Here is a 25,384-nt window from a genome sequence, read left to right as displayed (position 1 = left end):
AAATATGCCAAGTCTTCTCTGCCAATGCCAAACAGCTTGTTCTGCCATTGACTCTTGTTTGGTGTTTGGTCGATTGGATGATTGAAGTTTGAAGAAACAAGACATATTGGCAATTTAACAATTTAGTCATTTAACAAACAGGAGCCTCCATAGCGTGTGGAAGAACCATACACAGCCACAACAGCCTGGCACCTCCTCCTCATGCTGGTCACCAGCCTGGTCACACGCTGCTGTGGGATGGCATCCCATTTTTTAACCAGCATTTGTTGCTTTGTGGGGTTTATCAGAGACTACCTCCAGAATTTGGGAGTGGAGAGGATGGAATGACCTGCCAGCAGTCCTGACCTCAACCCCATTGAACACTTTTGGGATCAGCAACTATTTAAAAGAGAAATAAACAGGCTTTCCAACAGTATAAGATTTATTGCCAAGAAGCATTGTTACAACAAAGAAATAATCTACCAAACACAAATTTCCTTACTTTTGTACTATGTTTAGTTACAGTGCTCTTTAATTACATATGGGTTGCCCTCACGTGTCACATGGCTGTCCTTGAGGCTACACACACACACAGTGAGTGAGTCAGTTTACAGGCCCATGTGATGTTATCAAATATGTAATGATTAACCATCACACAGTCAGAATGTTATCTCTCAGGACCATCACAGTCAGTGAAAGACTTTTCACACACTTTAATGCTAATAAAGGGTTTGTTTTGCTGCTCGTACAGTAAATGAATGACTTCACTACACAGCAAGTCTGCCACTGAGGTAATGATTATTGATTATATATCATATGATTATATATTAATTTTACTTTACTATATAAAAAAGGTTTTTTTTGCTCATTGACACGACCAAATAAAACATGTTTACTGAGTTTTGTATGTGTGTTTTTTTTTATAAACTGCTACACTGAGGCAAAGCACAAAGCTGAAAATATGCTGCTGGATGACACACATGTGAATCGAAACATAAACAACAATGATGACTCATTTATGAGTGTTCCTCTCCCCCGTTCAACACAGAAAGACTCTTAGATGCACAAGGGGTAGTTCTCTTTTTTTCTGTGATTTGTGTTGAACCGGTATCTGGTAGCAATTTATAGCAATTTAGTTGTATTTTTTCCAAAAAATAGCCCATATTCAACATGGCACATGTTGAACATGGCACATGTTGAATATGGGCACACAAAACAGAGCTTTTGCACAGTAGCAAAAGGGTTTTGTTTTTGGGCACGTTCCCTCTGGCTGCTGAACTTCCTCTTTGTCTGACTTTCTAGAAAGCACAGAAGACAGAAGTTATTCTGTATTAAATACCACTATGACTTGAATCTCTTGTGTACAGTGTATATTTTGGTTGTGGAGTCCAGTCCTCCTGATCAGAATAGGAAGAGGAGATAAACAGAAAAGAGGGAAACAGCCAAACAGTCAACACCCTCCCTCCTTCCCCAAATTCCCACCAGTTAACAGTTATTTTAGACAAACATTCTGCACCTTTTTCAGCACTTCGCTGGCTTCAGCCCACCAGCCTCATTTGAATGCATGGCTGCCTAAAATTAATATGATGTGACTTGAGTTCCGAAAATGGGTCTGTGTAGGTCAGCGAGAGTGAAGGCATGCAGCAAAAGAGAAGTGGAAACACAACAGGAAAAGGGGTCTAATTTGCCCACTCCCTCCCCTTGAGAAGAAGAAAGGAGCAAAGGAATACTTATGCAACTCCTGTCTCTCTCAATCTTTTTCTCTTTCCTGCAATCATCTGCCTGAAATGTTGAACTTTAGACATGTGAGCGCTGTGTCTGTGCACTGATGTAACCTGAATCCTCTCAATGACTCTCACTACAGCAGAGGAGTTTTCTCATTTACCCAACAGCAGGACTTCATGTGTGCTTGTAAACATCAAACAAGTCACTGAGGACTATTGTAACCCTGAAGATTTTTTAAAAAAAGAAAGCGATCAAGACTCAAGTTAGCCATTAACCTGTCTGCTCTTCACAGTAATTCAGTACGTCTCTGGCAACCAATGTTTTTTGTCTGCTTAGGGAGGTCGCAAATCTTGCTTTCTGCTTAAAACCCTCATGGCTCAAAGTCCCTCAGAGTCACATCCTGCAATTGTCTCCGGAGTGTGGGTAGACCGGGGGTGAGAGTAGAATTGTTTGAGTCGACCTGGACGGCAGCAGAGCTGAGGGTGAGACTTGTCTGGTTGTCTTGTCGTCTAAGGGCAACTGAAGCCTTCAGTGTGGACCATGTGTGCCGCAGCTCTGGAGGAGTACTGTGGGTCCATCTTCTGGGTGAGTTGAACAGCCAGGCTTAATGTCGCTGAAAGAGGCCACAGTGGGGTTGAGGAAAATAGCCTGTTGGCCCTGCAGTGGATCAGTTGACACTTTATAGTCTCAAACACTGAAAAGCTTCTGATGCACATATATGTTCAATAGCTAAACCATACAGTAAATTATACTTAAATACTTAAATGCAAATGGAGAACTCCAGATGGTGGACACAATAATAGTAACAACTGTATTATACCATGCAATCACATGGAGTATCTTTTGTCACATGTTGATTAAAATTTGTTGTAATTTTTTAGGTTAAAGTTTGTGGTATTATTTTCTAGATTGCTTTATATTATAACTTTTTCTGTTATTTTGTATTATGTTATTGCAATATAGTAATTATATTACAACCTCTGATACAAATATTAAAATTATATATATACAAATTAGAAGCTTCTTCACAAAAGTTTTTGTATTGCGGGGCTTCTATATTGGATTGTGTTGTTTTGCACACATGGTCATGTTACTGTGTCAGTCACCCCCACAGTATGTGATAGATGAATATGAAGGACCTATTTTAGCTCTTTAAGTAATTAAAAAACAAAAAAATACAACTAAGACAGTTAAGAAAAATCTTGTAATAGGTTGTTTGATTATACTTTCATCTGAAAGCATTACATAGTTTTTTTCACCCCTGTACACAGTGAACACGTGACTGGGCAATAATGACTCTTAGGTAAGACATGACTCAGCAAGTCTGACAACTGCAGCGCATGTAATATCTTACATTATTATGATTATAAGAAACAATTGAAACAGATGAAAAGTTTTGGATGAAATTCATTTTCAGTTGAAAGAAATGTAAACTTTAGTCTATAGACTTTAGTTTGTAGGTAAAACAGATTTTATTTTCCTCATGGGGAAATTTATCAAAGAATCCATTTAGCTGATAAAAGTGAAATACCTTGATTTAAATAAACACCTGCACATGCAGTCCAGAAAACAGAAGCACATGCACACATCTCTCCAGACTGTACTGTTAGACCCTATATTTTCTCCTGAGCTTAAGAGTGAAGACTGTGACTTGATCTAGGCTTCTCCTAATAACACGTTGCTCACACAGCAGATACAAATAACTTCAAGTGCTTGAAACACTAAGAAATGCTTTTACAGCCCCTCAAAAACTTTGAAACACCACAATTTCTGCACTGTGTCAGGGTCTTTTGTTCATATAACACATGAAAACCCTCAGTGTTCTGCTCCTTTCACTCCAAATTCATGTCACTCCATTAACAGCCAACTCTCCATCACTCTCTTCTCCGGAAGTGCACATGACACATGCTGCTGTGCGTACAGCGGTGAGCAGGGATTTAGGATTTAATCACATGTGAGTCACTGTTGATTAAATATCTAATCAGGGAGGAGTAAGCTGTCCCTGTAGTGTAATATAGTGTGAGCTCCTGGGGTACAGGGATGGGATTGTGTTTGCGTTCACTTTTCCCTGAGATTAGGAGAGCAGCATGGACCTTATAATGAATCAAATCCTTATATGTATGTTTTTTTCTTCAGAATGCTTCATATCTGAATAGAGAGGACCCAGACCTCCCACTATGTGTGGAGCAGACAGTGCTGGTCTGGATCCCTCTGGGGTTCCTGTGGCTCTGTGCCCCGTGGCACCTGGTGGCTCTCTGCTGGAGGACACACATGAACACAAAACACCTGTCCAAGCTCTACTTCATCAAACAGGTGATACACTCAGCAAGAAAAATAAATAATCACACTGTTTCAGTCCAGATGTGATGCTTAGGGAGAAGAATATGAGGCTGGTTTTAATGGCAGTTACACCAGCAACAAATAACTCATGATTTAAGAATCTTGATCAAAGGTGTCAAAGAAAATGTTATAAACAACATTGTTAACTATTGATTCACCATAATTAGTTAATTTCCTGTCTCAGAAGATTGATTTGAATTTGTATGATTTACTCACCAGTCTTGTCTGTCTTTCTTCTCCTCAGCTTGTTGTGTCTTTATTGCTCCTGACTGCCATAGCGGCCCTGGCACTCACATTAGGAGAGGATTACGGTCCGAGCAAAGACCCACCTTCAACAGTGAAAAATCCTAGTGTGTACTTCGCAAACCCTGTCCTGTATGCTGTGTCGTGGGTAAATATCGAAGGTTTTGTATAGTTCTATTTACTCTGGTCTTCAACATGAAAGGATTTCATTTGTTTTATCTTCTTACATTTCTTCTTTGTCAGATCTTGCTGTTGCTTTGCCAGGAAGGAGTGAGACGGAGGGAAGGAGCAGTAGACTCTGCCACTCTCTTCCTCTTCTGGCTTCTCCTGGTCCTGTGCGACATTTTCCCTTTCCAGACCCTGCTACGAGAGGCACTCAGGCTGGTATGAGCAGAGGCATTAGATCAAATTATGAGTGAGGAGTTTTAACTATGAGAAAACCGATTATTCTGACAGCATGGATTCAGCTCACCATGTTTATCAGTAATGCACCATTCACTGTTACATCTCCCTCACCCTTAAACACTTCTTAAACTCATCTTTGACCATTAGGGAGAGATCGATGATGTCCCTCGATTCTGCCTTTTCTACATTTCCTTTGGGCTGGAATTGATTGCACTTATTCTCTCTGCTCTGGCTGATATCTCTCCAGAAGATGAAGAACTTGTAAAAAAGGTACCTAAGCACCCAGAGGGAGGCATTTTTGTTTTGTTTTATCTTTGTTTTGAAAAAGAAGTATAATAATGCAACAAATATGATACATTCTGTGTCTTGAGTTATTCAGTCTGAACCTTCATCACCTCAGCCTGCTGTGAACGTTATCCATCTGTGTACTGTTTGTTTTTTATTGTTTTTCCTACAGAATCCTGAGATGGGTGCAGCGTTTTTGAGTAGAATCACTTTCAACTGGTTTAACAGGTAAATTAAAAGTTATTATAGTTAAAAAATCCTAGCAAACACTTACACATATACACCAAGACTGCCAAGGTGTGCTTAACGTCACTTTTCTTGATGCCACTCCTACTCTCGCTAGTATGGTGGTGAAAGGCTACAAGCGGCCCCTGGTTCAGGAAGACATGTGGGAACTGAACGAGGCAGACAGCACTGGTTACATCAGCCAACGCTTCCAGTATTTCATGGAGTCTAATTTGGGTGCTGCTCGTACCCGGTTCCAAAACAAGAAAAACTGTGAGAAAGCCCAGGAGGAGGCCCTTCAAAATGGCTTCTCCAGCGGTCTGAGGAAAGGCGTCAGTCAGGATGTGCTGATGATGGTGAGTGTGAAGACAAAAAAACAGTACAGTACAGTACATTGTTCTGTACTCCAAATGGATTTTCTTTAGTAGCACTATTGATTCTCTGCCAGGTGCCCAAGATTCATTGTTCTTCAAGATTAATGCTCAAACAATATTTTTCTTTAGGAGGAAAGGGGAAAGGAAGAAGACAAAAAAGAGAAGAAAAGGAACAAAAAGAAAGAGGAAGAGAACTATCCCAATTCATGGCTGATATCCACCATTTACCAGACTTTTAAAGGGATTCTGATTGAGTCCGCCTTCTTCAAACTTCTGCAGGACCTGCTGGCTTTTGTCAGTCCTCAACTCCTAAAGTGAGTCAAGTTATGAATAAAATCCTCTTTAAGGCATCAGCATATTTTCACTGATTTTCTGTAGTTGTCTTGTAAGGAACTAATTTGCCTTGCAGATACATTTAGATCTTTTTTTATTGATTGTGGTTTTAAATTATTTTATTGTTCCTTATAAAAAACTTAGAACACAAACCCTGAACTTTTCAACTCACTCTGCATCACTGTCAACAAAATAACGCTTACTGTTTACTGCTGGTTGCTGCTTCACTCTGTCAGCATTCTCTGTGATCATTAACTCAAGGTCAACACATTCGTAGCTTTATACAATAGGATGGTGAACTGTTGGCAAAAGCAGAAAAGGCCACAGAAACCTACAATTGAGCATAATTTCTCACCTCATCCATTAAGCACAAGATACATCTGATTGTCATCTTAAAGCTTTAAATGCATGCCATGGCCTTGTGAATGCTCCAGCCCTTTAGCTTGAATATGCACTACTCATTGATAAGCTGAAACATCAGTTGATAACAACAGTGGCTGACATGGGAGGGGAAATAGGTTGGGAAGAAGAAAAGCGATGAAAAAAGGATATAAATACATTACATGATTGTCAAATCAAATGTTATTTTTTGTTATTTATCTTTTACTATTAAATATTACTTTTGAGCTGCAACATAAACTACCATTTTTCTTTCCCTAGATTGATGATCTCCTTCACTCAGGACAAATCCAGATATACCTGGGAAGGTTATCTGTATGCAGTGCTGCTGTTAGTGGTGGCCCTTCTGCAGTCACTGTTCCTGCAGCAGTACTTCCAGCGCTGCTTTGTTCTGGGGATGAAAGTTCGCACTGCCATCATGGCTGCAGTGTACAAAAAGGTGAAGACAGGAGTGACACCAAACCAAAATGATCTTACTTTACCTCAGAGAGTGTTGTAAAAAAACGTGGCATTTCACATCATGAGAAATAAATGACCACCTGCAGTTTTCAACACCCTCCTCAGAGACTTGTCAGCTGCATGTGTTGTCCCCCTGGCCTGGTGGGTGTCAGGAGGGGTGTGTACATGCACCCTGCAGCTTTATGTAAAAACACTAGCACTTTATGTATCTTAAGATCGATTAACAAGCCAAAACAAACCCCTTTTACGTGTCTCATTAGCATTTCTATTGTACTGTGTATTCTACCTTACTCATTAGCAACAGGTCCGCTAACCTAGCATCACAGTGTATAGCTAAACATCTCTATTTCGACACATTACTGCAAAACCACTCAACTCTAACGTTGCACGTCATCACAAATGATTCACAACACTCTTATCCCTTATATTGGGGTACATGCATGTGATTTTGAGGAATTTTAACCCATGTTATGTAAAAACAAAGTAAAGTACAATGAAATTTGATATTTAATCACTATTTGATACAATAAAATAAAATAAAATATAGGGGTGTTCATTTTTAACACATTTAACTTATCTTTGCAATGAACTGTACCATAGTTCCAATGACTTTTTTAACATCTTTTTATGCCATTTTAATATTCCTGTACATACATTTTTAACCCTTTACACTGCATATTTATGTCTGGTATACACAACATTTTTAACCCTTTACACATGAGTGAAAAAAAAACACTTTCATCTGCACATGAGATGATCACACGATTGTCACTGAATAAAGGGATATTTCCTGGCTTGCATCCAAGTGCAATTTCCTGAGCTATTCAATATCTCGTATGGGTGTGGATACAATAATAACTGCACCTTTGATGTTTTCAAAATGTTTTACAGATTGCATCAGAGTCAGAATCACTTTTTCCAAAAGGGACCTGATCAATAGCCATGCATCTAAGAACCCCCTGCTGCTCTTTTCTTATAAAGAACATGAATTTTAAGAAAAATAATTTGTGTTTTGTTGGCTGTGTACCTTTTATCATTTAAAATAATTGCAACTCCCCAAAACTTTCCTTCTCCCTCTTTAACCCCTGCCCCTTCTTTATTACATTTCTCAAGGCACTGGTGGTGTCTAATGACACTCGTAAAGAGTCAACAGTTGGGGAAACAGTGAATCTGATGTCAGCAGACGCCCAGCGTTTCAACGATGTGACAAACTTCATCCACCTGCTGTGGTCCTGCCCTCTTCAGATCGGCCTGTCCATTGTTTTCCTGTGGCTGGAGTTAGGACCCTCTGTGTTGGCAGGACTGGCGGTCATGGTGCTAATGGTGCCAATCAATGGACTGCTAGCCACCAAGGCCAGAAAAATCCAGGTCAGCAGAAATACACACACATACAGGATAGTTTTAACATCTTATCTTTATAGGTTAGTGTATTGTATATATTCATTTATATTAATTCATTTTCGGTCACTATGAATATGGTGTGAAAAGTAACACAATACACCAGGACACATACAATTACCAGTTACAACAACTCCACATGACTGTGCTTTATAACATGTTTCCAGTCTTTGTTTATAATCATCACTGGTAGAAACTTTTAATTGATCCTATGAGTTATGAGCCCAAACAGTTTCTGTGATTCTATCGGACTGATGCTGACTATTTAAAGACAGAAAATTGTTGCCATAGAAACAAAAACAAAATTTCTCAGTGAGATCAAAATTGATTGGACATTTTGAAAGCTCAAAAAAATAAAAAAATAAATAAAACAACCAATTTCCAATGATTAAACCACACTCACACATGGAGGTGTAAAACACAAACAGGAACATACAGACAAGAGCTTTTTGTCTAAGAATAAGCAACAGATAAATAAATAATAAAACATTCATCATTTGGGAATGATGCAACATTATGCAAGATAACTGTTTAGTTCTGTACTCCCAGTTTTTTTGGATTCATGGATCCAATTCATGCTGATTTACATTATCTCCTTCCAGATCGAGAATATGAAGTTCAAAGACAAGAGATTGAAAATCATGAATGAAATACTCAATGGGATCAAGGTAAGTACCTTTATTCAAAAAATACAGAGTTAATAGCCCACCATCAGTGGTAATGGGTATAGGCTGACCACCTCTGCCTAAAAACTAGTTCAGCCAGATTGGTGGAGGTTGGGGACTCTAAGTGAGGCCTTCCTCAGATGAAAGACTTTTGTGCCTCAGGAAAAAGCTGAAATGTCCTTCTATTGTACTACAAGCACCACCTGTGGTTTACTGGCATCATAAGGGTATGAATGCTATCCTCTGTTCTCCCACCCTTTCCCCGTGTCCTCCGCACTGCTCCCTCTTCCTCCTTCACCTCCCACCAGATTCTGAAGCTGTATGCATGGGAGCCATCTTTCCAGGCGCAGGTGGAAGGCATTAGGGGGCAAGAACTGAAGGTCATGAGGAAGTTTGCCTACCTAACGTCCGTCTCCACCTTCATTTTCAGTTGTGCCCCCGCTCTGGTGAGTCCTGTCAGTGAGCCTCACAAAAAGACGACAAGCAGCAGGTCATGGATGCCCTTTGTAAAAGTCCTTTTCTAACATTGTCCTTTTCCCAGGTGTCTCTGGCCACATTTGCTGTGTTTGTAGGGGTGAGCTCAGACAATGTGTTGACTGCTGAGAAAGCTTTCACTTCCATCTCACTCTTCAACATCCTCCGATTTCCCCTGGCCATGCTGCCCATGCTTATTGCTGCTATGGTGCAAGTAAGGACACAACAAAACATTGTACATGCAGACATACTGAGCCATGAAATTAGCCCAATGACCATGTTCTATTACACTTTAGACAACAGTGTCTAGGAAGCGCCTAGAGAAGTTTCTGGGAGGTGAAGATCTTGAAAGTGGCACTGTGCGCCATGACCCCAGTTTCAGTAGGTTCACTATCATTATTCACACCTGTTCCTCTGCTGAGCAATGAAGCTTATTTACCAGCGGGATCTTTTGTTCGTTGTTACATGTACTATCCATCTGTTTTCATCTGTTAGACTCTGCTGTTAGCATATGTGATGGTTCCTTTGCTTGGGAACGAGATGCAGAGCCTCTGCTTAAAAAGTATGTTTTTGGCGTCACACACAATATTACACATCCTAATTGTCTCTGCTCTATTTCACTATATCAAACATATTTATTGTGTGTGTATTTTCCAGTGTGTCTTTGGACATTAAGCCAGGTCGGTTGATAGCAGTAGTGGGAGCTGTAGGCTCAGGGAAGTCCTCTCTGATGTCAGCCCTCCTGGGAGAGATGCACAGCACTAAAGGCTTTATCAACATCCAGGTGATACTTTATCTGTCTTTATATCTGTCTCATAATACCAATGTTGCCAAGGACATGTAATGTGCACAATGTGCAAGTTCTGTTATGTGTAAATGACTCAATTCTAACCATTTTGAGTACACAAAGTACCCCAAAACAATGGAGTTTATTAAGATGGTTGTTCCACTGGAAAAATTGAATATTTCACTCACAAAAAAGTGGTGAGAGGGTACTCTGTCTTTCATCGTGTAATATATGTTATATGTTCTGTTTGTCTGTTAAGCTTTTAAATACATAGAGAACCAGGCAAGGCTTTCTTTTGTTATAATTGCAAGCCCTTTAATTCTTTATCCACTTGACTAATTATGTCCATTTTACTTCAGCAGTGTTAACTACTGAACTATAAAGGTTTCATTCAAAATAAAGCAGTTTAGTTCAGTATAGAGACTGATACAGTCTGGAAATATACTGCACAAAATACAAGGCACTCTTGGATGGAGGATAACTGATGATAACAGGTGGACAGCTCTAAGTACGTCACCTGGCATTAGAATGTGTCTCCACGTGTGTCTAAAGTGACCACTTGTGATTGGATCTCACTTCCTTGCTCTACATGCAAAGCAGCAATGCACTTCCCGTGCCTAGTCTGCTGGGCATTAAAAGAAGAAGAAGAAGTTTGCAAAGAGCTTGGTGTGCGAGCAAAATCAAAAGTCTTCGGCCCAAATGGAAATTAGACAGCGTGTTTCACGTGTACTCCATCCATGAGAATCCATTTTGTTGTGGCTTCTTCTTGTTGTTTTGCACTTCAATATGATGCAGCCCATCAGTTGAGTAGGCAGTCTTTCAGTGTGGCCCAGGACACATTTGCATATACACAGCTAAAAGAATGTGGCCATATGCGGCCCAGACCACTTCCAAATGTGGTCTGAGTGACTGGATCTCAATGCATCCTCAATGCATCCTCAATGCATCTTGGATGCATTCACACCTGTACTTAGAGCTGTCCACTTGTGATCAAATCACCCAAGACGTATTTTAATGCCAGGTGTGAATAGGGCCACAAGAGACAGTTAAATCTAAATGTACCTGTTCTTCACAGAAGCACAGTACAAAGCCTTTATTCCACTCACTTACTCAAAGAGCAGGTTGTTGCATTTTGAACAGAGAATTGCTTGAACCTTTTTTGCTTCCCAATAAAAGCCAAAACTGAAGGCTACTGGAGCATTGTGAGTTCTTCAAACTGTGAACAATGCAGTTGAATAAGGCTTTAGAACCTTTTTCTATGGAGAGAGATTTTTTTTCCTCTTTAAAACAGTGTAGTGTTTAGTATAAATGAAAACCTGTATGAATACAGCCTTTTGTTGCTCGAAGGAGTGTCTGACTCTTAATATCTATATTTTCAGGGTTCTATTGCAATTGTACCACAGCAAGCCTGGATCCAAAATGCCACTCTGAGGGATAATATCTTGTTTGGCTCTCCTCATGAGGAAAAGAGGTTTCAGGAGGTGATACAGTCCTGCGCACTGGTCCCTGACCTGGAGCTGCTGCCTGGGGGTGACCTCACGGAGATTGGAGAGAAAGTAAGACCAGCGGTCAAGGATATGTGGGTGTAAAGGTTCAAGAATTCAAGGATTAGTCATGGGAGTTGTTGCTGTGTGTGGCATATTCTGTGTAATTCTTTGTAAACACATTCTGGATGTTCAGTGAGAACACAAACACAATGATTAACCCTAACTGAACAATTGTCTCTGTTGTTCAATTATCAAAGCACAGAAAACCAGGGTCCGATAATGCCCCTCATTTTAAACATGATACTAGTGTTGTGTGATATTAGTTGTTGGTCAGATCGCCCTTCCTCACCACCGTTCTTGCATCTTTTAGCCAATTCACTCCAAATATATAAACATACTACACATCACAATATTTTTCCTACTGTCATAGCAGACATTGGCTTACTTTTTTCTAAGTATGCTGACACTTAAAACTTGCTCACAACATGTCTGGTTTTGATTTGTCAAGGTTCTTGTGCTGGTAGGAAGCTTCACCAACTGAGGCTTATCAGCTGTCAGGCAGCATTAGAAGAGACGTATTGTCCCAAAATGAAATCCCAGAGACAAATAATTTGAAATCATGGATAACATACTGTAGCTCCTTGCATTTTTAAGAGAAGCTCTTTAAACTTAATATTGTCTTGTGCTGTTTCTCTCCTCTCCTCTCCTCTCCTCTCCTCTCCTCTCCTCTCCTCTCCTCTCCTCTCTTCTCTTCTCCTCTCCCCTCCTCTCCTCTCCTCTCCTCTCCTCTCCTCTCCTCTCCTCTCCTCTCATCTCCTCTACTCTCCTCAGGGCATCAACCTCTCAGGGGGTCAGAAGCAACGTGTGAGCTTGGCCAGGGCAGCTTACAGTCAGGCTGATATTTATCTGCTAGATGACCCCTTGTCTGCTGTTGACTCACATGTTGGAAAGCATCTTTTTGATAAAGTGATCGGACCCAACGGAATACTCAAACACAAGGTTTGTGCTGAGCCAACCTTGAAGTGTTGATCAGTATTAATGTTTCACCTCAAAAGATCTATCATTTGAAAATGATATTGCAACTAAACTTGCTTATCAAATAATCTGCCGATTAGTTTCTTGATTAATCAGTTGGTCTATAAAATGTTTATACTGAAAAGTTATAATTTACCAAAGTTACAGGTGATGTCTTCAGATTTCTGGTTTTGGCTAACCAACAGTTCAAAACCCAAAGACAATCTGTTTATTATAATGTATGATGAAGAAAAGCATTAAATCAGCATATTTTAGAAGTTGAAAACAACAAAATTTAGGCATTTTTTCCTCAAAAAATGACTAAAACAATTATTCGGTTATCAAAAAAGTTTTCTGTCCATTGACTAATCAATTAATTGCCTAATCGTTGCAGCTCTAATATGGCATAATATTGGTAGCATTTTACAGATTTAGTTCTTAACTTTTTTTCTCCTAAATTAGAATATGTCAAATGCATTTTGATAGTGAACACCTCATATGAAAAATAAATTATGTAAACTACTAAAATTGTGGATTTACAGTCATCCTGCATGGCCTGCTGATATACATACAGTACAGCATATCTTCTCTCTTTTTGTCATCAGAGCAGAATCATTGTCACAGCTGAAGCCCCATGTGTCTTTGTTTGTACAGACTCGCATCCTGGTGACTCATGGAGTGAGCTTCCTGCCTCATGTAGATGAAATTGTGGTCTTGGCGAATGGAATGGTTTCTGAGATTGGATCCTACAACAGCCTTCGTGCCAGCAGAGGAGCTTTTTCTGAGTTTCTAGACACATATGCCAATGAGCAAACCAATCAAACCCATTCTGAGTCAGGTAATTACATCTTTGTCTTGCAGCATTATGTACATGGTACTATTTGAATATAAGTTATATATATATATACACAGTATATTGTAAAATAGGGCTCCATCACTGTATATGCTGCAATAACACTGGCTTCTTTATATTTATATCAATACTTTAGATTGACTATATATTAACTTAATTTCCTCAAGCACATAATGTAATGAAGTGTATTATTAGCTTAATAAGACAACATGTATAATATGTGGCTATATTTATTCAGATAGTTGCCAGGATACTGCAGACGTGGAGCTCATCCCTGAAACAGAAGACACTCAACACGACTCTCCTTTGGAGGACACAGTATCTGTTACACTGAAAAGAGAAAACAGTGTCCGCCGCAGCCAGCGCAACACCAGGTTAGAGTACCGTTAAAGTGGTGGGTGACAAAATAGACAAAAACAGCTTGTGTGTGTATGTGTGTGTGTGTGTGTGTGTGTGTGTGTGTGTGTGTGTTTGTGTGGGATAATGAGCTTCTTCTAAGGCACACAAGCAAGTCACCACCATGATAAGATCTTAAATGCTTGTTTAAAACATTGTCTCACACAGTTTTTCTTGTTTTCATGCACAGCATACAAGAGCCACATTTTAGCCTCTCACTATCTTTATCTTTGCATGCTTTCTTACTTCATGTGGTCTGTTTTTTTCCAGAGTCAGATTAAGAAAAAATAGTTCAATAAGAAAATCAGAAGATGTTGATGAATCTAAGAAAGGCCAGAGGCTAATAGATAAGGAAACTATGGAAACAGGACAAGTAAACTGAGTTCTTCATTTGCTAAATACTCTCAATGACACATACCAGACACAAAATTAGAGCTGTTTTATGATTTTCTTCTTCTCTCTTTGACATCCAGGTGAAGTTCTCAGTGTATCTCCAGTACCTGCGTGCTATGGGTTGGGGATATGCTGTCATGGTCTTCCTGGTTTACTTCATCCAGAACTTAGCTTTCATCGGTCAGAACCTGTGGCTCAGTGACTGGACCAATGATGCAGTGGAGTACTACAACATGACATACCCTGCCTGGAAGAGGGACACCAGGGTGGGAGTGTTCGGAGCCCTGGGAGTGGCTCAAGGTAACTGTTTAGTTTACTTTTTATTTAACAGTTTTACATTTTGGAAGACACACTTATTTACTTTTTGCTGACAGTTATACGAGTGGGTCAATACCACTCTCATGGTTGTGCCAACATATGGAGGTACAGCCGGGGGATGATTAACGAAGCTTATGCCACGTTCAAGTCATGTGGGATAGATGGGACAGATTCCCATGTTTATGACTTGTCACCTGACAACTCAAGACAGTTGTATGATTGCAGAGTTGGTCATGTGAAGGTTAAAAATACTGCGCATTTAGGTCAGTTTAATTTGTGTTTAATTAACTTACTTAATGTACTTTGGCTGATGGAAGGCGTCTTTTTGTTTGTGTGGTTTTAAGGCACTTCCATATAATAATAATAATCATCATCATCATCATCATCATCATTATTATTATTATTATCATATAGTAGTGGGTAATGTAGCTTCGAGCCTCAAGCAGAGATGAGCTCTGAACCAGCTAATTACTTAAACATTAGTTTCTCTTTTTATGCCCCCTCAAGTAAAGTATAGCATCTTCCTACAAAACTGACAAGCAGCTCCTGAGTTTTTACTGGTGATTTCACATTTAGTTCTTTAATAACAAACCAGAGACAGCAGGATTCTTAAAATAAATCTTTTGATCATTATATTCAGGGCATATATACATTAATATCCTGGTGACATATCCTGCAGCATTAGTGATGCTGATACTTAAAGGAAATTTAATAAACGAAATTCGTATAGAGTAATTTTGACTATGGAGCTTTATGGAAAGGCAGTAACACTAAACGCAATGTGCCTTCACCAAGAGTATTGATTTGTTTTCAATGTCTAGAAAAATAATACACAGACTTGAGGTAATCATTACAGAATGATTCAATGATAAAGTGTCTCCAAGTCTGTTCCCTCTAAACTCATCATTATCTATTATATAGTCCTTTATTTAGAGTTATTCAGGAATGTCCTATGACCAAAGCATCTATTACATGTCTTCGGCTCTTATCAGGTCATTACTGATTTGTTCCTCATTCATTCCTTGTTCCCCTAACTGATCAGGATTTTTTAGTACCTTATTGTGAGTGTTAAAGTTATTACATTTTTACTTGTCTCCTGGTTATACAAATGAGATGCAATGTGTTAATTAGTGAGCTTTAAAGGTGGTGGTAGACATATATTTCAGTTTTGGAGAGAGTAAGTCAGCCTCCAGCTCCATAGTTAATACACAGACATGAGAGTGGTATTGATCGTCTCATCTAACTAGACCTCAGGAAATGTCAGAATAGAAAAGCTTGAACTGAGGAAGCGCAACCGTCATGTTAGCGGAAATTTGTCAAACAGTTGACAGCTGTTTTAACATTTTTGAGTCTTGTCACATGTGGCGAGCTTTTTTACTTATGCTGATTTTCCAAAAGATTATAGGTATATGTTGAAGTCATGATTGAATCATCTATGCTGACAGGCATTATAATGAAATACTGCCATTTCCTCTGTTTCATTGTGGTCGGTTTTTATTCATTCCAACTGCTTTATATTTTAAATTTGTGCAAATACATTTTTTCTCTTGCAGACTTACAACAGACTAAATCCATTGTTGTTCTCTGTGAGGAGCATTTTTGCAGGAGGTTGATTTCTTTTTAAATATTATGCACTCTTTATTGTACAAGTACATCCCAAAAGACAGTACTGTACATAGTGAATCATACAGACTGAAAGCTGCTGCCAGCAGCTTTATGTGGGAATGTGTGGACATCCAGAGAGCACAAAATTTAAGTTTTCTTCTTTCTTCAGAAACAAATGTCAAAGCAACATTCAACCCTATATTTTAACTTTAAAGATATTAGTTTGACTCACCACCATTATTTATTTTCAGACGTCAGCCATCTCTCCTCTCTCTTTCTCATCAATACTCTTCTGAAACACCATCAAGTGCTAATATGGCTGTTAAAGATAATTCCTTGGTTATATCATTCTCCACATATGGAATAAAATAAACCCTAACACTCTCTCATTTGAACTCTTCACTCTGTCTTGTGGCGGCTCAAGGTGGAAGGTGTCAGAACAAGTTTTCCTGCCATATCTTCATGAATTGAGGCAAATAGTTTAGTGTACAGTGACTTTATTCCATTGTATTTACATTAAACTGCCATGTGTTAGCACTTAATGAAAACTGTACTGGATCATGAAGTGATTGGTGTTACTGGGTGTGTTTACTACGTATCCAGGTTGATCATTGTAGAGTAAAGAGAAGCACCGCTGCCAAAGGAATCACTAAAGCACATCACGTTTTGCTTGAAATATAAAAAAAGTCTTATTCTTTTTGTTTCCTCATTATCTTCCTCTATTGTAATTCTCTAATTTGACTTATAGGGCCTGCAGCCCCCAGTTTCTTTAATTTCTCCCTGTAGCCAATCAGATACAGGGTGTAAACAGATCAAGGTGAGGTTACAGCTTGAAGTGCAGAGTTCAGTTGCTTGTAAATGATAGGCTGATGTTGAAATTGTCAAGTGTGACGATGGAAAAAATAAACATGCTGACTAGTGAGACCATAGTGAGTCATACAAGGATTGGCTGATGTTGGAGCCAAGAGTTTATATCACTGTACAGTAGATGTTTCTAATCAACTGATCTTTTTTATAGTGTGGGGATGTTATTTGTTTCAATTATACCACCTATACTGTTATAATAACAATTATTTTAAAAAAAGGATGGGGGTGAAGGGGTGGGGGAGGGCTATATTGTAAGACAGTGTAATATAGGGGACATTACATAACAGAAGACTGGACAAAGAATCAGCGGGCCCAGCATATTTTGTTCATAAATAGGACAGCATTTGTGGTTTGAGTGGTTTGGAGGATCCATTCTCTTGTCAGATGAGGAAACAAAAACATGAAAGTCATAAAATGATAACTGGCAAACCCACAATCCTTTCTCAGCTGTTGGCATATTGTGACCCTCTATGAATTTGCTTTATCTGGAAACAGAAAGAAAAATTAATCATCACCCGTATCATGATTTGCAAGTGACAGAAAGATGGTTTCTTATGATTGCTTGCAATGATGAGAACAGACCTTTACAGAATGGAAGTAGATCAGCCATGTGTTGGGTATTATATTTCCATTTTACTGATGGTTCCTGCTGGAGAGTTATTGGTGCAGTCTGTACTTTAAGTATTTGTCAGCATGTCATAAAGATTTTGTTTATAAAAGTTGATCACCCTCTACTGAGGCAGGAAACGTCTGATGATATATCCTGTCTCCTCACACTGAGAACTGTCTTTAGTTCCTGAAGCCCTCCCATGCTGCTCAGGCTTATTCAGCCATTTGGTCTGTCTTCAATGTTAAGTACCTCTCCTGGATTGCAAATCAGGTGCAGAAGCCTGAATGAAACACCTCATAAGATGATCTAATGAACCAAACTGATGTGGTGCTTCATTTAGCAGATAAGCAGCAAAGATTTGGACTAACTGTAACTGATTTGCAACAGGTGATAAAAGTAGAGTGAAGTGCACTTGAGTGTGGGTTCATACAGTATGTTTTTTTCATTGTACTGCAAGATGAAGAACTACACTATTACAACAATCGGGCCTGAAAGCAATAAATGGATATACTGCATTTTAGCACTTTCCTAACAGAAGTAGTGGATGTACCATTATGAAGTTTTCTTCGCTTCAGTGGTCCATGATGCTTCACATTTGTCCCATTCTTAGAAGTTAAAATGTGTCTTTTACAATGAGCAGATCTTCCAGTGCTTCAATCTTGCCTCTATTTAACTCACACATTCTTGGGGAGGCTGTGGCTCAGGAGGTAGAGTGGGTCGTCCACTAATTAGAAGATCGGTGGTTTGATCCCTGGCTCCTCCAGTCCGCATGTTGAAGTGTCCTTGGGCAAGATACTGAACCCCAAATTGCTCCTGAAGGCTGTGCCATCTGTGTGTGAATAAGCATTAGAACCTGCTCCTCCTGATGAACAGGCTGGCAACTTGCATGGCAGCCTCTGTCATCAGTGTATGAATATGTGTGTGAATGGGTGAATGTTGGCATGTAGTGCAGAGCACTTTGAGTGGTTGGAAGACTAGAAAGGCGCTCTATATATGCAGACCATTTACCTTTTGGTAACATTCAGAGCTTGAGGATAAGGTTTCAACCATTATAGTAAGTGCACATGGGTCCAATATTCTTTTCACTAACCTCATTCATGTTTTTGTGCAAGACTGGATTTTATGATATGAAGGTGCAGACACATGTTTTATGAACTCTCGTTTTATTGCAGGCTTCTTTGTTTTCCTTGGTACACTGCTCCTAGCCAATGCTTCAGTCTCTGCATCTCGCATCCTGCACTCAAGGCTGCTCAACAACATACTGCGAGTTCCCATGGTATTCTTTGATACCACACCCATTGGAAGGGTTGTAAACCGCTTTGCAAAGGTAGGATTTATCATTTACCTTTTCATGTTTTTCCATAATTTTTCCCATTTTCTTTTGTTCTTGCTTTCGGAGGTTGTGATACCTTTATAATTGTAGTCTTAAGAGGGTAACTTGAACAAGTCTATGCAGTAGTTGATTTCTTAATTTTTAACAGGGGGGATGGCCCAACAGGATGGCCCCTTAACTGTAACCCTAAACCAAGGACTGCAGGACTATTACATAGACCTAGCCTATATCTTGATATTGTAATTGTGATTATAATTTTGATTTAATAAAACTGCTATTAGGCTAAATACATATGTTTGTAGGCCGATCCTTTGACCGGAAGTGGACATTAAGTATTTCAATTATGCTTATTTTTCAAAACACACCGTAGTTGTGACGGTATAAACATTACCTCAAATTATGTAACTGTACCAGCTGAGCACAGTGTGGTCAGTGCAGGTTAATTTCCTCAGTCACATTACCTGCTTCACTCCCAGGTTGCACCAAACATCTATAGTAAAAACTATATCTGTGGTCATGTATCCCCTAAAATATTTTGTTACAGAGATGGCTTGGTCTAGGAGTGTAGTTTCAACAGCATAGATGCTACTGAATGATCATAGAAATATTTTAGGAATATTATTGGAATACCACAGGCAGCGGTGTGTTTCTATGATCCTTTTGCTCTTCCACAAGTACATGTTACTACTTGTCTGATCACGAAGGTGACACTCCTCTATAGAGTATACAGGCTACAATATAGTAGTGAGAAATAGAGTGTTTATAGTATATAGTTTAGAGAATATTATAGATCCAAGACAAAACTGACAGAATGGACAAAAATCTGTCTGCTACTTCAACACCACTGACAGTGCCATGGATTTATCAACACACAGCGCAGTTAGGCTACTGATATTTCAGAGCCATGGTTGGGGCTGTAGATTCTAACTTGCTCAAACCTCAGTCAGATAAAGGATCAATGAGTCAGGCAGACTAGACTAAAATTGAGCTTGATGTTCCTTCTCTGTGTGATGACCCACACACTCAAATATACTCAAATATGTCCTTGTCTGCCAGGAAGTCTGGTATTTCCATGGGAATGAGTTAAAAAATGGAGGTGTCTATCTAAATTGGATTGTTCTATTCTGTTCTGGGTCACTTGAAACCACTGTAATGTTTTTTTTTTTTTAAATAAACACTAACTTCCTCAACACTGGTCCAAAAGGATATTTTCACAGTGGACGAAGCCATCCCACAATCTTTCCGCTCTTGGCTCCTGTGTCTGCTGGGTGTGCTGGGGACACTGTTTGTCATCTGTCTGGCCACCCCTTACTTCACCATTATCATCATTCCTCTGGCCCTGGTCTACTACTTTGTACAGGTAAGCAGAACAACATAGCACAGGCAAATGTGAAGAAAAACACAGCAGGTGGAAAAGACAATAAAGAAGAAAGGAGATTTATTTGCTGAAAAGTAACAAAAAGGAAATCAGACAGTGAATATAAACAAGATAATGGTTTGTTCCTATTGTTATGGGAATCCAATTAAACCATCCAGTGTTTCTGTTGATTTCTCTTGCCCTCTCTCTTTAACTAGCGCTTCTATGTAGCAACTTCAAGGCAGCTGCGTCGGTTGGACTCAGTGTCTCGCTCTCCCATATACTCACACTTTGGTGAGACGGTGTCGGGTTTGTCGGTGATAAGAGCCTATGGCCATCAAGAAAGATTTCTTAAACACAACGAAATAACTATTGATGAAAACCTCAAGTGTGTCTACCCGTGGATAGTGTCAAACAGGTCAGATATTGAACAGCAAATGCACCTTCAAACACAAATCATTAAAAAATCCAAGCACATAATTACCCTTGTGGGATTTTCAGAGTGTTGGTAAAATGATGACATCTTTGAATTTGTTTGCACTTGTGTAGATTTCTATGCGTGTTTGTTCACTCTACAGATGGCTGGCCATTCGTCTGGAGTTTCTGGGAAACCTTGTGGTGTTTTTCGCTGCTCTGTTTGCCGTCATTTCCAGAGATTCTCTGGATAGCGGCCTGGTTGGCCTGTCTATATCCTACGCCCTTAATGTCAGTCGCTGATACACTCACATTCTCATTACCACACTGCAGATGATGATGTTGATGTCAATGGCAATAATAATTACAGTGATTATGATGATGCTGGCGGTGATAATAAGGTGGTAATAATGCTAAACATATGAACATATTCCTCTTTCCTGTTGGGGTTTTGTAGGTAACTCAGACCCTCAACTGGCTGGTGAGGATGACCTCAGAGCTGGAGACCAATATTGTAGCTGTGGAGAGAGTGAGTGAATACACAGAGATTGAGAATGAGGTATGTTGAATAGAGAGCTTCTCTGTACTTTTACAAACCACTCTGCAAACATGAGCTCTTGAATTGTGCTTTAGTTGCTGACAACACATTGTTTTCCATTGATTCCTTTCATTTTTTAATGAATGTGATGATCTTTTAAGTTTTATACTTTTGATACAGAATTTATAAAAGTGTCTTTAGATGGTGTCATTATCATTTTGTTGTTTAATTCCTATGTTTTCGTTCTTTCCTCTATCTGCTCATACAAGTAAGCACAGTCATAGAAGACAAACATAGGCAGATGTGTCATAGCTCACCATAGCAACCTCTCCAACATCCAGAAGTGTAGTAGATGCGCACATCCCATAAACTTCAAACAGGTGCTGGACCAATGAAACAATGTAACAAAGAATCACGAAGGTCCGCACACTGTAGCTCCCTTAGATGCAGTTTATTGATATTGAGACATCCACCAGTAGGGACTTTCATCTTTCTTTGTCACAACTTCTCCATCATAACACAAATAAACTCAATTTTCCAAATATATATAGACCCACGTCATACACACCTAACATAAACAAAACAAAAACACACAATCTTAGCAATGACCTCACAAAATGAAAAACAACACTGTGTCTGTGTTTCTACAGGCCAAGTGGGTAACTGACACTCGTCCAACAGAGGAGTGGCCTGAGGCAGGCAGACTGCAGTTTGAAAACTACAAGGTCCGTTACAGACCTGGTTTAGACCTGGTGCTGCATGGAATCTCATGTGACATTCACAGCACTGAGAAGGTTTGTATGTGTGTCTGTATATATAATCAGTATGTAGGCTTTATCTAGACTGCTGAATAGAGAAGTCCCTGGATCAGGTGTTCCACAGCTGTTCAGTGCACTGAAAGGGGGCCATGCATTCAACGTAACATGCAGTGCATAACATTCAGAAACAGTGACTGTAGGTTATAAAACTCATATGAAACGATGTGTTTAAAGATATGTTTCACATGTTGTCCTGTTCGCCATGTTGTCTCATTGTATCCAGATAGGTATAGTGGGCCGTACAGGAGCTGGCAAATCAAGCCTAACCAACTGCCTGTTCAGAATCATTGAAGCTGCTGAAGGTCGTATCCTCATTGACGACATAGATATTTCCACCCTCGGCCTGCATGACCTCAGAAACAGTCTCACCATCATACCACAGGTATACACACAAAATGAGAAAAACACTATAACCCACACACAGCATTCTGTTCTAAATGGTACACTGACCTAACCCTGTGGGCATAGGATCCAGTGTTGTTCTCCGGGACCTTGAGAATGAACCTGGATCCATTTGACAGAGCCAGTGATGAGGAGATCTGGAGAGTGCTGGAGCTCTCCCATCTGAAGGACTATGTAGCAGGGCTGCAGGAAGGATTGCAACATGAGGTTGCAGAGGGAGGAGAGAACCTCAGGTAGGTCCAACAAATACCTAAATGCACAGTTCAGTCACCACTGATGTAAATGGCACAGAACATATACAATCTGATATCTCAGTTTAGTAATCAGGTAGAGATGTTGGACTGAGCCTCCAGTCTCGTTTAAGACATATTTAATGTTGTTCCATCCCCTGTTAAAGTTGTGGTAAAACCATTTGCTGTTGTTTTTCCCATCAAATGAAATGTTGGCCATGTGCAAATCCTTTCTAAGCATGCACACCAAGACCATATATAGCACCTGCCAGTGTGGTGATTTCCAGCATCTTCAGATAATTACCTTGTCATTGAACGTGTTGTCAGTTCACTGCACACAATCTAAGCCTAATTGGGTGTCAGTACATGTCACTAACACAGCTCAAGCTCAGCTCAAGTGTGCCAGAAGGTCCTAAAATATCAATAATATGTCAGGGTAAAAACCTGGAGTATGTTTGAAGCTATTGCTAATAATCGTCCAATTGTACTTTATTTTAACCATTTAATGTGTGCTCCAAAAATGCTCTTTTGAGATATCAACACATATCACTCTCCTCTTAGTATTGGGCAGAGGCAGCTACTGTGTCTGGCCCGAGCGCTGCTGAGAAAATCCCGCATCTTAATCCTGGATGAAGCCACAGCAGCTGTTGACCTGGAGACAGACAACCTGATTCAGAACACCATCCGCAAAGAGTTTTCACACTGCACTGTCCTCACCATCGCCCACCGCTTGCATAGCATCATGGATAGCTCCAGGTGAGTTAGTGCTCCATAAAATGTTTTGATGAAGTGTTTTGGCACTCCTTCCTCTCCTGTGAACATGACATAATATTTATTTCTTCCTTCACTCTTCTTTTGTTTTGCACACCACTGAGTATGACATATTATTTATGCAATGTTTTCACATGAGGTAATTCCTCCCAGAAGTGAATTACTTTGTTGTCAAAGTAAACATAAAACAAATAATATAAAGCAAATAAACCAAAAATGGCATGTTCTACCACCTTACTTCTTATGAAAGTATCAAAATGACAAACTGCTGTTTGACTGGATTAAACAACACTTTCAGCATATAGAAGAGTGTTATTTACTTGACAAAATCATCTAAACACAAGGTCTGCATACGCAGTTTTTCATAGCTTTCATTCTTAATCTTGAAAACAGCAACTGACAAAACAATCTCAGCTCTACTTACTTGCTTGATCCGGAGCTTTTAATCATACCTGACAGTCTTCATCATCAGATGGAGTTTGCTGCGTAAGAATTAGAATAGAATTAGATTATTTGTGTATTTGTTTCTTTTTTTCAGACCTTTGTCTTCTGTTTCAGTCTCAAACAATGGGCTGGTCTGATTCAGTATCAGTTTTAATGGAGCAGGTGTTCCAGCAGTTAGGGTGCCTCCTGTTTTGTGACAGACGTCAGATGGTCACAGCTGCGAGGTGCAGTTCAGCCCCTACATGCATCTTTGTAGAGAATCAGACATGAAAAGATCTCTTTGACTTCAAAGTCATCTTTTGCTTCTTCTGGATGTGTGTGCAGTGCCATAGCCTAAAGATAGGGGTGAAAGGTGGTGTAGGCTCTGTGCAATAAATGTATTCAACAAATCTTTCATATATAAGAGCTAGGTTTCCACATGAAAAGGTGCTTCCGTATCAAACAGGCTGTAATACATGCAAAGAGGATGGCAGTGTGTTTTGAGCTCCTTGTCCTTCTTCTTGCAAGCAAGAAACTCCCAGTTAACTTTATGTTGTGTTATAGTTGAGAATTACAATAACATCATAGCACAACATCGAGAAAGAAATGCAGTAAGCAATGGCAATAGTTTATACTTATATTATGAAAGTAGACTACAGGTTTACCTTGTAAATGCACTTTTTTGACAATAGAAAATGAATGAATGAATGAATGAATGAATGAACTCTTTATTTTCACTGGAGGTCACCAGAGTTGAGCATTTACCAAAAAATACCCATATAAAAACAAAAAAAAAAGATTGAAAACTTCTGATTTGGCCCATGTATCCTTTTTCCATCAATATATCCATCCATCAGGTAGACTGGATCTCATCTCAGCATCCATTTAGAAAAAGGCGAGAAACATCCTGGGCAGTTTGTCTTTTTGTTGCAAGGCTGACACACATGTAAAAACATAAACTCCTCACCTAAAACAAAATGCCCACTCTCCCCCACCCTCCTGTCCTTGTTTCTGGACCAACTGTGTTTTCAAATGTTCTGCACAAATATGTACACATCCATCCGTTTCACATTAGAGCAGGAAGTTTATCTTCACCAGATCCTCCTCTGCCAGGCAGTAATGACACACTCCTTCTGTACACTCCTCAGTCAGCAGGTTTTGTCTATGTTCTTCCTCCGCAGGGTAATGGTGCTTGATGCTGGTAAAATTGTGGAATTTGATTCTCCGAGCAACCTGCTTGAAAAACAAGGCCATTTCTATGCCATGGCAAAGGATGCTGGGATAACACGAGCAGAAATCACAGCTCTCTAATTTTGCACTTTTGTTTTTATAGGATGATTTCTATTTCGTAAATTGCGTTTGTTGTTTGATTTTTAAAACTGGATTGTGCTTTGATATAAGGAAATAATATTATATTAATAATATTTGTATTTATAGGGAACAATATAAAGAATCATATTCTGT

General features: G+C 39.4%; 1 protein-coding gene across 1 annotated transcript; it reads left to right on the top strand.

Moving 5' to 3' along the window:
• Positions 1-1,690: 1,690 nt before the first annotated feature.
• Positions 1,691-25,318, top strand: LOC121912188 (ATP-binding cassette sub-family C member 2-like). The gene is made up of 32 exons (XM_042434319.1): positions 1,691-2,289; positions 3,841-4,017; positions 4,289-4,435; positions 4,531-4,671; positions 4,840-4,962; positions 5,150-5,205; positions 5,321-5,558; positions 5,706-5,890; positions 6,570-6,747; positions 7,881-8,135; positions 8,768-8,833; positions 9,139-9,276; positions 9,372-9,518; positions 9,601-9,685; positions 9,800-9,866; positions 9,962-10,088; positions 11,471-11,647; positions 12,410-12,577; positions 13,247-13,430; positions 13,684-13,819; positions 14,112-14,214; positions 14,315-14,534; positions 18,807-18,961; positions 20,172-20,327; positions 20,543-20,742; positions 20,903-21,029; positions 21,196-21,297; positions 21,927-22,070; positions 22,318-22,476; positions 22,563-22,729; positions 23,288-23,482; positions 25,102-25,318. Exons 1-32 carry the CDS (start codon positions 2,245-2,247, stop codon positions 25,229-25,231), a joined length of 4,698 nt encoding a protein of 1,565 aa, XP_042290253.1. The 5' UTR covers positions 1,691-2,244; the 3' UTR covers positions 25,232-25,318.
• The last annotated feature ends 66 nt before the right edge of the window (positions 25,319-25,384 follow it).

Source organism: Thunnus maccoyii, chromosome 14, assembly GCF_910596095.1.
Source record: "Thunnus maccoyii chromosome 14, fThuMac1.1, whole genome shotgun sequence".
Classification (NCBI taxonomy): Eukaryota; Metazoa; Chordata; class Actinopteri; order Scombriformes; family Scombridae; genus Thunnus; species Thunnus maccoyii.
The sequence above is the reverse complement of the archived record's forward strand: the minus strand, read 5'-3'. Positions and strand labels throughout refer to the sequence as shown.